This window comes from Nanorana parkeri, unplaced genomic scaffold, assembly GCF_000935625.1.
Source record: "Nanorana parkeri isolate BGI_ZX_2015 unplaced genomic scaffold, ASM93562v1 scaffold1404, whole genome shotgun sequence".
In the NCBI taxonomy this organism is placed as follows: Eukaryota; Metazoa; Chordata; class Amphibia; order Anura; family Dicroglossidae; genus Nanorana; species Nanorana parkeri.
Genome location: NW_017307672.1, coordinates 3,640 through 16,076, shown reverse-complemented (window position 1 = coordinate 16,076; position 12,437 = coordinate 3,640). Strand labels below are relative to the sequence as shown.

General features: G+C 41.0%; 1 protein-coding gene across 1 annotated transcript in view; it reads right to left on the bottom strand.

Annotated features, from left to right (window-relative positions):
- The window catches only part of LOC108798104 (proline dehydrogenase 1, mitochondrial-like), a gene marked incomplete at its 5' end in the record, with an annotated part of 92,367 nt that extends 80,175 nt beyond the window's left edge, over positions 1-12,192 (bottom strand). Inside the window, 3 exons of the mRNA XM_018569820.1 lie at positions 4,389-4,538; positions 11,762-11,796; positions 12,095-12,192. Of these exons, the coding sequence (XP_018425322.1) occupies positions 4,389-4,538; positions 11,762-11,796; positions 12,095-12,192 (283 nt within the window). The remainder of the gene's footprint in view (positions 1-4,388; positions 4,539-11,761; positions 11,797-12,094) is intronic.
- Positions 12,193-12,437: the final 245 nt, after the last annotated feature.

Genomic DNA, 12,437 nt, shown 5'->3' with positions numbered 1-12,437 from the left:
AGCAAGTTAATGTAGCTTCACTAAAAACAAAGAAAAGAGAAATAACTGCTTTATGCTCTAAATACATCTAATTATTTAAACGGTTATCTAGAGCAGATCACAATGTTATTACTTTTTTCTCACTAGAAAAAAAACAAAATTGGTCGCCAGCCTTAATTTTCTACTTTTTGAACATCATCTTACTTTCATTTCTTCAGCAGAAAACAAATAATAAAAAAAAGCATGCATTAATTGCTCAAGGAATAAATAGTAACACAGTGCATCCAAACTCCTTGCAGAGATGTTATTTAGCTCCACACTGTGCACTTTCGTTTCAGCTGGAAAATGCAAGGCAGAACAAATAAATACCAGCTGGAGTTCCAGATCAAGCAAGCCTGTCCATTCAGCCACACAATGTACCGCATTACAGTAGAACATCACATTTAAATAAATTAGAGGAATCATTCTCTATAAATAAGTGCTTTTGAAAGGCTACCACAAACCAAAAAGTTACTATGTAAAATGGTGTGTAAAATAACAAATGCTGAATCTTTTTAGACAGCATAAGATTCAGAGATGCATATTTCTCAACAGTATTGTAAGAGCTGTGCATGTATTCCTAATGCATATTTAGATTCTGGCTCAGATTGGGAACGTCATGTATATTAAAGCGTGTCGGTAAAAAATGTCCACCCGATTTGAACGGTGTTGATTCAAATTCAATAAATCAACTTGGTATGCTCCTATACTGTACAATGGATAAATATCGCTAAACAAACATGTCATGCTTATGCCAATCCTATTAAGAAGTCGGCAAAAAGAAAAATGTATATATTTCAACAGCAACACTTAAAAAAGGTATGAGTCACAGGATTACGGAGAACAAAATACAAAAAATCATCAATGAAAATGCTTTCAACCTCAAAATCAGTTTTCAGAGCCAAGTATCTGGTGCAAGATATGGGATAAGTAGAAAGGTTCTTGTCGCACATTTTCGGAGATCCCATGTAATGGGAAGTGTGCTCGTAATGACTGAGGATGGCACCGCTGTATGCATAAGATAAATGTGAAAGATGCCAACAGCACGCCGAAGATCATTTTGGAATTGACCAATGCTGAAGCCTGATGAAGGGACGCTGCGAGGTCCAGAAAGCGCTTGTATCCATTCTGACAGCTTGTTCAATAAAATTAGCATTTGGCGATTCCAAAAGGATCTTCGGTGTGCTGGTGACATCTTTCACATTTATCTGGTGCAGGATATGGGCGTTCAAGGCCAAAAAACAAAATGTGAATGTTTGTCTTTTCTTCAACAATTATCTATTCTTAGCACTTCTCACCCTAACACTAAATTATCCCTTTCACTAATCTAGGAATGCACCGATACTAGTATCGGTGCTGATAGAGCATTTGCATGAGTACTTGTACTTGTGAAAATGCAGATGCATCGCGGCGATGCATTACATTTTTAAATAGCTTCTGGCTGCTTGTTTAGTACAAGTGATCTGCCCAGATCAATTGTAGAGCAGCCTGCATCCCCCCGAGAGAGATCTGCTCTGTGATCAGTGACACAGGAGCGCTGCCTGCATCAGCTGTCACCTCCAAATGATATCACATTGGGGCCAAGTGAAAAATAAAGTGATAAAAAAAATACAAAATAATACAATTTAAAAAATAAAAGTGCGGAAAAAAAGGCAAAACATTTTAAATAATAAATACAGCAAAGAGAACAGTGAGCAGCTCAGTAATTACATCACATCTAACTCCAAATATCTTGGGACAGCAGTAGCAGCACTGACTTAGATGCACAGTGCAGCTATATAGCTATGAGGCTAAAGAACAGGAATGCCTAGGCTCACTCGCATAGCAAAAAGTAAACTGCTATTTTCAGGAGAACCTCAAGATAAAAAGATAACATTTTTCAGTGTGCTACTCAGCCACAATTAGCATTTCTAAATGTTCTCCGACACCACAAATTTTACTGTTGAGTAAAGGTCCACATTAACCTATTTTAACCCTGAAAAATAATCTTTAACAGTTAAACTAATCCAAAAACAATTAACCTTAGAATTAAAGTGCCACTCAACTCAGGAGTTAAACCTTAAAAATGCATTCTGGTACCTTAACTATTAACATATAAGTACCTTATTAGAAAATCATTAAGCCATAGATCCTGAAATAATTTCTGAATTGGTGCCGACACTGTCCATCCTTCTGGAGTGTGGCTGCTTTTGTTCCTCATGATCCTTGGGGGTGTTGTAAAGTAACCACCGCTCCAAGCTTGCTCCTGTGATGGAATACAATCTCATGTTTAGTTTACTAATTTGTATTGAGGTTATAGTCCCATCACGGGAGAGAGATTGGAGCGATGGCTACTTTACAACACACACTGGGACCATGGGGAACAAAAGTAGCCACCCTCCAGAAGGAAGGACAGTGTCATCATGAATTCAGAGATGATTTGAGGATCTACAGCTAAGAGAAACAAATAAGATACGTTTGTGTTAATAGTTAAAAGGTACTTGAATGTATTAAGATTTAGCTCCCAAGTTTAGTGTCACTTTAAACCCCTTTTACCCAACAAAAATGTAACCAAAAGCAATTATCCTAATACTAACCCTTAACATGAACTCCAACCCTTAATATTAAACCCTGTAATGGCAAAGTAACCCTGAAAACTAAAAGAAACTAGATAATGAACTGCTGGGCCTATGCCTTAGGCCCAAACATATTACCAGCCAGAGAAGTACAAGTGCACAATCTGCTGATCTGAGGCCACAGGCAGAACCACAATCAGTTGTTATTTGTCAGTTTTTTTATAGGTTTAGCATGGTTTCTATGGAGCAAGCTTTTTCAGCTCTAACAGACCAGAGAGAGCACCTGTATACTGTAAATGCCCCAGGTTTAGGGCAAAAAAAACCAGCATGCTTACACAGCATCTCTAACAAACCAGGAATATGTCCTTAATACTAGCCTATGCAACTTTCAAGCGATTGGGGAGAATTTATTAATGCATTTGCAACAATTGTAGGAGCAAAGATCCAAATGTCATGCTAACTAACCACAAAGTTTTGTGCCTGCCGTGCATATTTTTTTTTTTTTTAAGTGTTCTTGCGACAATGTTTGCATCATATTTCAACTGTGCAGTATTTGTGTACAGCATTTGCGACAGTAAAAAGGCCTCCAAACAGACGCACATCCTAGAAGTGCTTCTGAGCACTTCTTGAACTATCTCAAAGATGACTCATACCCTCAAGTCAGCAGAGCACCTCAGGCTATTCAGCTGTCAACCAGGAGGTTCCCAGCAAGCTTGTGACAGTTTAGAGACAATTTAGAGGACATAAAAAAATAGAAAAAGGGGGTATCATAGCAATTGTGAGCGTTTAATCTCGCATATGGTTGCATGGGCTATAGTTACACCGGGATATATGTTGGTAGTGTAAAGCTGTTCATAAATTATATTAAATAGACTCCAGGAAAGAAGACTCTTAATTCCAGGCAAAAAGCTTAAAGTGATCTTAAAAAGGCAAAACATTTTTTCCCTCCCCCCCATGTAAATGTTAGCACTTACCTTAAATGATGTCTCTTTTTCCGATCTTCCTCTTCTTTCCCCATGTTTTCATGTGTCCCTCCAGCGGTGTGACGTCACTCCGATCCAGGGCTGACTGCTCTGTCCCTCCAATCCAGCGGTGTCTGCAGGCGGGGGCACGCGTCCATAGGCTTACCTTGAGTCTCTGCTCGTCTCCCGGCCGAGAATCGGAACTGCGCATGCGCCCGCCCCAAGATCCTTTGTGGCCGTACGAGCAGTTCCTGATTCTCGGCTTGGGAGCGAGCAGCGATAACGAGGTAAGAATAAAATTATTTTAAGCGTTTTTTTTTTTGTTTACACTTCTTGCCTATATCTACTGCATGCTAGCAGTAGATATATGCAAAAAAAAAAACGGAGGGTTTAGAACCCCTTTAACTGTCGCTTCTAGAAGTGGTCTTGGGGACATCTCAAGTAGCGAGTGTTTTATTAGATGACGCTCCAGTTTCAGACAGCGCAGGACAAGTGCAGATGTAAACAGTTGCAAACTTCCGCAAAAGACGCAAAAGACGTGCAAATCACGCGCAATCGGGAAAATAGTGCAAGCTCTAGATTAATTCCCACCAGACAGTTTTGAGACGAGCCTCCTTATGAAGGCATTTAGGAATAGACCAAACTAAGATAATACATCTGTCGCTTTGTGCACTAGAAATAAGGGATACAACAGTTTGAGAGCTGCTGATTATGCAACATTGATAAATTCCCCCTACAGAGATTAATTTACAAAGGTGAAGCTATACATTTGTCCATAACAAAGTTTATACCACATAAAAAAGGAACAGAACACACATCAGTAGGGTTTTCAGATCCGGGCTTTAAATCATACCTGATGCTTCAATACATTTTAAAAAGGTCTCCATGTGATGGTCACACTTTGCTTCATCTGCGTAAAAATATGTTCGGGCACTAATGACACCGCCACGTCGGTCACCAAAGCCAGGCTGTACTTGGTATTTCTTCTCTCGCTTCACAGCACCTGAAAATAAAACACCAATACGTTAAAATACACATACAGTATATGGCACTGATGCAAATATTATAGCCTTTGATGCCTACTAATAAGATACTGCAAAATTACATGTGGCTCACAGGATCAAATCAGAATTTTTGTGTGAGTGTGCACACACTCATGAAAACAGCTAACTATGGGGCTGCTATGTAGAGTTTAGATATTTTTATCATCAACAATTAGAAAGCAAGTTCCAATGTAAAGCCTTCCAAGCTGTGAAAGATCTCATAGGCAAAACACTGTGGCCCTTGTGTTCCCTTATTAGGTGGCCATTTTCCTGTAGAATTAAAACGGACGTATGTAATTGTAAAACATTTATATTAGTACAAGATGCAACCATATGAACCAACCAACAGCAGAACCGCTGGTCAGATGCCATATTCTTGAATTACAATAGCTAGGGTTGGTCAGATACCTTCTTGCAGTACTCCAGCACAGTGGAACTGTATTCAGTCCAAGAGGCAGCATCCCGGTCATATTTTAAAAGAAGACCGAGTCGCAAACTACACTTTATAGTCCTATGTGACCCATTAAAGAGAAACTTTCTAAACCATTTGGCTTAGTTGAGGTACCTATCCAGCTATAGGGGCTGCTACTGCCATGTACAAGCCATGTACATTTTTAGGGGCATATATCTGAACAGAATAAGGTATGCATATGTGCCTGTGTTAGTAACAAAACTCCACCCCCAACAGAGTTGGATAGTAGCGGTCTCCAGTACTGAATATACTCCTGGGCCGGGCCAGTAAATTTGACTGGTTCCCTTTGAAGATACTGCCCTTTCAGTGTCTTTAAGGGGAACCTATCCAATTCAAAAGGAATTTTCATCAAAATGAATTATCTTTAGGTATAAACAGCACTATTGGGACACTGGTAGAATAATCATTAACAAAAAACAGCTTTAAAAGAACAACTCCAGAAACATTTTATTAACCCTTACAGCTTTTTTTTAAAACCACCAATCCAAAATATGAGTACTTAACCCTTTAAGTGCTGGGGTAGCCCCACTGCAAGGGTTAATATGATTTGTAATCAGAGTTATGAAAATTATTATAATTTTCATAGGCACTTGTACTTGCGCAACAGAGCCTATTAAAAGAAATATAAAGAAAATGCCATGCCCTGTAAGAATGCATTCCAAGGCTGGGTAACAACCAGCATATAAGAGCAGAGTTGACATGGAGGAATGCAGACTAACCCATAAACAGCCATGATATATACAAGGTTATTGGCACTGGCCATATTATGGGGATGTCAAAAGGAGTGACATAGGTTAATTTATTATTGTTCCCACAGATGTGATTAAGAGAAACACATTCCTTCATGCCCTTGCAAAAAAGTACTCCACGGTATCCCTTGGTGCATGGCTGAGACAAGTCAGAAATGGGTGATTTATTAAAGCAGGGCTTAAGCCTTCCCTAGGAATAGCAGTTAGCCAACCTGACTTTTTGCAACAATACCTTCAAACCTTGCACCACAGCCAGTGATATAATAAACTGCCAGTCTCTCTGGCACATACAAAAGTGCAGGTTTCATTTTTCTATTCCATTATCCATTCCATTATAAATTACTTGAGCAATGGAGCATATCAGAAAAGGCAAAAATTACCATGCATTGCTTGAAAGATTTATTACCAGGGAGCATAAGAAAATACATGTTTTTGTTTAAATAGATTATGAAACTCCTAAGGGGTTTAGACAAGATGCAGGACTTTCCAATAAATGCTTACAATTCTGAGAAGCAAAGTCGATCAATAACTATCTAATTCTCCTACTGTGGCAGAAACACATAACATATAATAAATGGATTTTAAAGCGGCAATGTTATACATGTCTGTTTGAATCAACATTACAGCATGCGCTTATTAAAAAGACAAATTATAAACGCTTTTTGTTTTGTGTAGACTGGAAATATAAAATAAGCAGGAGATTAAAGTTTCAAGTGGTTGTATCCAATGAACCACAATTAAAGAAGTTACAGCTTATTTGAGCTCCCTGAAGGCTTGCAGCAAACAGACATTAGCACAATGTGTGCATTTTGCTCACACTAGCTCTTAAAAGTACAATATTTAATTAGGGAGCATTGGGAATATAGCAGCATTTGTTTTCTTCCAATAAACAAACGTCAGTAGTACAGCTTTTAGCAAAGAAAAACTCCACAAAAAGTAGCAGCTGTTCTAAAGTCTATACGTTTCAGTTATATTCTACAGGATCAGATTTTCATCACTTTAGCCTGCGGGAGGTTGTAGGTACACAAACACTGGTGCCCAAAGCAACAATCTCTGCTAGGATTATGGTCTTAAAAAAAAATAAAAAATAAATTCATGTTCTGCTGGTTCTAACCTGGTTTAATATGACAATATGTAACTAAAAAGTTCAATGATTGGAAACAAAATGGGTATCCAATGACTATACTGGGAAAGGCCACCTCATTGCCCCTAGTCTAGTAGTTCATACAGGCTTCAACTTTTATAAGAGCTGTGACCAGTGAGCTTTTACAGAGCTTTTAGAAAGCTTAGTTGACGCTTTTAAAGCACCCTTCAGCTGCAGTTTGGGAATGTTAAACACAGATCTTAGTAGGGGACCCCAATTTATTGTCTCCCAAACAGATTTTTTTTAAGGCATGACAATTGTCGAGAAGGTCAGTGTGCCTATTTCAGCTCTCAACCGAACTTTCAAGCGGTCAAATGGCTGGTGTCATAGCTGTTCACATGTGCAGCACAATGGCAAATCAAATACAATTAGAGGCTAAGATGTCACCCTTCTTTGCCTGTAAAGGGTAGGAGGGTGTAGTTCCGCTTTAGGGTGACATTCAGCACTGCCAATAAGATCTATGCTTAAATGTTAGGTTTACTTTGTGGACCACATTTCATGTTATACGTCATATTCAGGGTGTAACATGAAACACGTTAGATCACAACGCCACACGCACCTCACACTCCCTGACCTGAAACACAGGGTTCTTCTCCTCGCAGGCTGGTGTGGATATTTGAATTCAGTGTGGCTGTGCATGGCTCTGCCCTCACAGTCACCTCATCCATTCACAGATCCATCAACAGAATCTGTGCATGGAGAAAGTCCCACCAGTATATTATTATATATTATTGTCACCGGAACAGGAGGAATCGGAAAACTTTCCTTCACTTCCTAGTGTGTCTCCAGAACAGGACGTGAAGGAAAACCATCCAAATGGTTTTACTTGTTCCCATGCTATCTCCGCTTATGGGTTTCTGTATGTGTACATACCTTCGGTTAAAAGGCATTCATGTATACTTTAGTGGTCCTTTTGTACAACCTTACGGCAACCTCCCCCCCTTTCTTTCTCTATACATACATGTAACAGACAGACAGAGACAGACACACACGTCATTTCACAGGAAATGCCTGTTCCAAAGAGCTTATGTTTTTTTACATGCTCAAACAAAAATATCCCAACATGCTGACAAATTGCTGCATCTACCACTATTATAATTTGCTCTGCTTATTATGCATTGCATTACTTGTGAAAATCCTCACTTTGGAGCTAGCTGTACCATTTTAAAAGGAAATACATTTCATGGTCAGGCTCTGAAACTCTTTAACCATCATCCTTGAAGAAATGAATATAGGATTTCTTTTTCTCTTTTTGTGAAACACTGAGGAGAATAGGCCATAATCTAACAAAGAAATAATACATCTTTTCACGACTGGACTACGGAGAGTATTAAAGTAGTGTAGGCAATTGGAATAGTCGCCAACAAATCGAGTTCAGAATGGCTTTAAAAAGGATTCGGCAGAATGGAGACCTTGGAAGTTATAATACAGCTGTATTTCATGGTTAGGTCTGGAGAGTGAATACTTAAACCCTGGAAAAAAAGGCTTAAGGAACACACAAATGTGCCATATACTAGACATATGAGCTAAAACTGCCATCTGAGGTCTGGCTCAGAAGGATAGGAGTCCTTAGAGGGACGATACACAGCGCTAAGCATCATTTCTTCGAGGACTTGTTCACGTCTGTGAATAAAATGCTGTTAAGGAAGACTTTATAACATATGTGTTGGTACAGGAGTTTTAAATAGAGTAGATGTTGACATTAGCAAACATGCATGACACAGCAATCAGTAGATTTAAAACCCCCTCTTTTTGGGGTTGGAGTTGAGTTACAGATATCAAAATATACACCAATCAGCCATCACATTATGACTACTGAGAGGTGAAGTGAATAACATTGATTATCTCCTTACAATGGCACCTGGAAGTGAGTGGGATATATTAGGCAGCAAGTAAAAAAAAATTGTCCCTGAAGTTGTGCTGGCAGCAGAAAATTGGGCAAGTGTAAGGATTTGAGTGACTTTGACAAGGACCAAAATTGTGATGGCTAGATGATTGGGTCAGAGCAATTCCAAAACTGCATCTCTTGTGGGATATTCCCAGTCTGCAGTGGTCAGGATCTACCAAAAGTTGTCCAAGGACGGAAAACCTGTGAACCGGAGACAGGTTCATGGATGGCCAAGGCTCAGTGATTTGCATGGGGAGCGAGAGCTGGCTCATGCAGTCCAAATCCAATAAAAAAAGAGTTACTGTAGGGGGGCATGGCCAGCGCCTGAGACGGGTGGCTCAAATCTAAAATGGCCGATCTAGAAGATCGTAATGACGCAACAACCTCAAAATCAGGGGTATCCCTGAATCCATTAACCAGTCTGACCTGGCCGGATTTGTGCACAATATGTTTAAAGCGATTCTTCCTGACAGTTCGGACGCCGACCTCATAATCGATCGTATCCACAGGCTACCTAAACCGTCCCACTTAACCGACAGGTTGCCAGGGGACACCCTGATGCACATACACTTCTACCATGTCAAAGACCGCATTATGAAGGCTGCCAGGCTATTCTCCCCCCCCCCTACCAGCGGAATATGCGAAACTTCAACTATACGCTGACCTCTCGCAACACACTCTTTCGCTTCGCAGGGACCTGCTGCCGAGTACAAAAGAGTTACTGTAGCTCACAATACTGAAAAAGTTAATGCTGGATCTGACAGAAAGGTGTCTGAAAACACAATGCATCGCATAGCCACAGACCAGTCAGTGTGCCCATGCTGACCCAAGTTCACCTCCAAAAGTGCCTACTATGGGCACGTGAGCATCAGAGCTAGCCCACAGAGCAATGGAAGAAGGTGGCCCGGTCTGATGAATCACATTTTCCGTTACATCATGTGGATGGTCGGGTGTGCGTGGCTTACCTGGGGAAGTAATGGCAACAGGATGCACTACGGGAAAAAGGCAAGTGGGCGGAGACAGTGTGACGCTTTGGGCAATGTTCTGCTGGGAAGCCTTGGGTTCTGCCATTCATGTGGAAGTTACTTTGACACGTACCACCTACCTTTTGCTGACCAAGTACACCCCTTTATGGAAATGGTATTCTCTGATTGCAGTGGCCTCTTTCAGCAGGATAACACAACCTTCCACACTGCAAAAAGGGTTCGAGGAACACAAAAATGAGTGGGATGTGCTGGGAAAACAAGTTCGATCCATGGAGGGCCCACCTCGCAACTTATGGGACTTAAAAAGGAACTGCTACTGGCAGCTTGGTGCCAGATAACACAGCATACCTTCAGAGGTCTAGTGGAGTCCATGGGTCAGGGCTGTTTTGGTGGCAAAAGGGGGACCTCCTCAATATTAAGCGGGTGCTCATAATGTTATGGCTGACCCACGGGGAGGGATTTTTCCACTTCGTTACTACTGCAGTTTGGTACATAATGTAATATATAGCCCTCTTTTCCCTATGAGAGTGCAGATCTTAAAGGCTACAGAGGGTGGTATCACTTAATGACAGAGTGCCACTTTCTGCAACATTCTTCTATGGGGTTTTTCCCCATAGTTCGCCTAAGGGTCACGGGAGAACACAAACTAGCGTTCTCCCATGACCCCAAAGCTCAGTATAGCGCAATCTACAGCTGGGACGGATCCCGACAATACTGTCTGGATCCACCCAGCTGCGTGATTGACAGCTGTGATGGACTACAAGCACAATACAATTAGTAAAGTAAAACATTAGATTGTATTCCATCACAGGAATGAGCTTGGAGCGGTGGCTACTTTACAACACACATACAGGGATCATGAGGAACAAAAGCAACCACCCTCCAGAAGGATGGACAGTGTCAGCACCAATTCAGAAATGATTTCAGGATCTACGGCTTAATGATTCACAAATAAGGTACTTATGTGTTAATAGTTAAGGTACCAGAATGCATTTTTAAGATTTAAAGGAGAACTATGGGGATAAGGCTTTTCCCCATAGTTCTCCTGAGGGTAACGGGAGGACACAAACTAGTGTCCTCCCGTCATCCTAAGCTCAGTATATAGGGAGCTACAGCTCGCGGTATACCGAGATGCCGCAGCCAGGACGGATCCCCGACATTACTGTCAAGATCCACCCAGCTGCGGGATTGACAGCTGGCTCTGCCTATCCAGAGAGACAGTTGCGCCCGCCCCGTCCGTTCCGGCAGTCAGCGCTGGAGGATCGGACAGGGGAGGGGGGGGATCCCTGCAGGGAGCAGTGAGTGACAGTCACGGCTCTCTGCAGGGACAGATTGAGAAGTGAGCGAGTGACGGTATGTGTTCGCTCACTTCCCGATCTACTGAGCCGACGTGTGACAGTTTCATGGTCACAGGTCGGCTCAGATTATGAGGCTGAGTGAAAATCACTTGCCTCATAATTCTCCTTTAATGCTCTGTTCTCACAGGAAGTTGACTGGCGCTGGACCAGGTAAGTCTGCAGGGAATTCACACTGGAATTGGGCTTTAAATAGCAAACAAATCCATGTACCTTGTAAGGAGTTGCAATTTCTTTGTACAGGTTTTATTTTCTCTCTCCAATGGTTTTTCCAGCTCATCTGTTTACATCTTAGCTGCTGGTGCCTTCGCAGAGAAGCAGCTGGAACTGGTCAGGGTTGCTACTATTTTAAAATGTCATGCAGAACATGTGTAATTGGAGTTCAGCATGCGAGTACATGCAAAGTTCTCAGCATAATTGGAACAGCAGAGAACATACTCTTCTGATCTGTGTTGTCGGTTGAAGCCAATATGTGATCATTACACAGGCTTTGTGACCCTTCGCTGCAGAGCATGATCAACCCAATCAATATGCCTCACACAATCTCCTCACAGCAACAATAGCACAACAGAGAAATAAGAGCTCTTACCAACATTTTCCTTTTCAGCTTCAGCAGTACATGATCTACAAGACAAAAAAACCAAAAAAAAGTGTAAGCTTGATTCCACAGACACCTTCCAATAATGTTTAGTAAATACATTTCGGCATTTATACATTTAACAACAGAGGAGTCTATACTTTTTTTTTTTTTTACTTTACTTTTAATTCCGTCTCCGATAGAAAATTAAATTATTAGTTTAGTGTCTTTGACTACTAAACTATTTAAGAGTGACCCACACTTTCACTTTCAACTACTGATCTCTGTAAATAAAAGGCTCATTATGACACATAGGGGTCTATTTATAAACAAAAGTACATGTACCCATCACACTCCTGACCGCTAGCCCTTAATGGTAAGCGTGGGTACAGCGATGACCAACGGATGCCACCGTACCAGATATAGATGATTAGACCGGCACTCTAAAATTGGAAGAAAAAAAAAAAGTACATCTTTTATTGACGCATTTGTGCAAACTATCACAAAACTGCTATGTTTCGGGGTCACGCCATAGTTTTGCCTGATGAAGGGGATCCTGCGTGACTTCAAAATGTCAGTTATGTGATGGTTTGCACATGTGTCAATAAAAGATGTACTTTTCTTCAATTTTGGAGTACCGGTGTCCTATTCATCTATTATTTATAAACAATTTGCAGGGCCCTTTGCC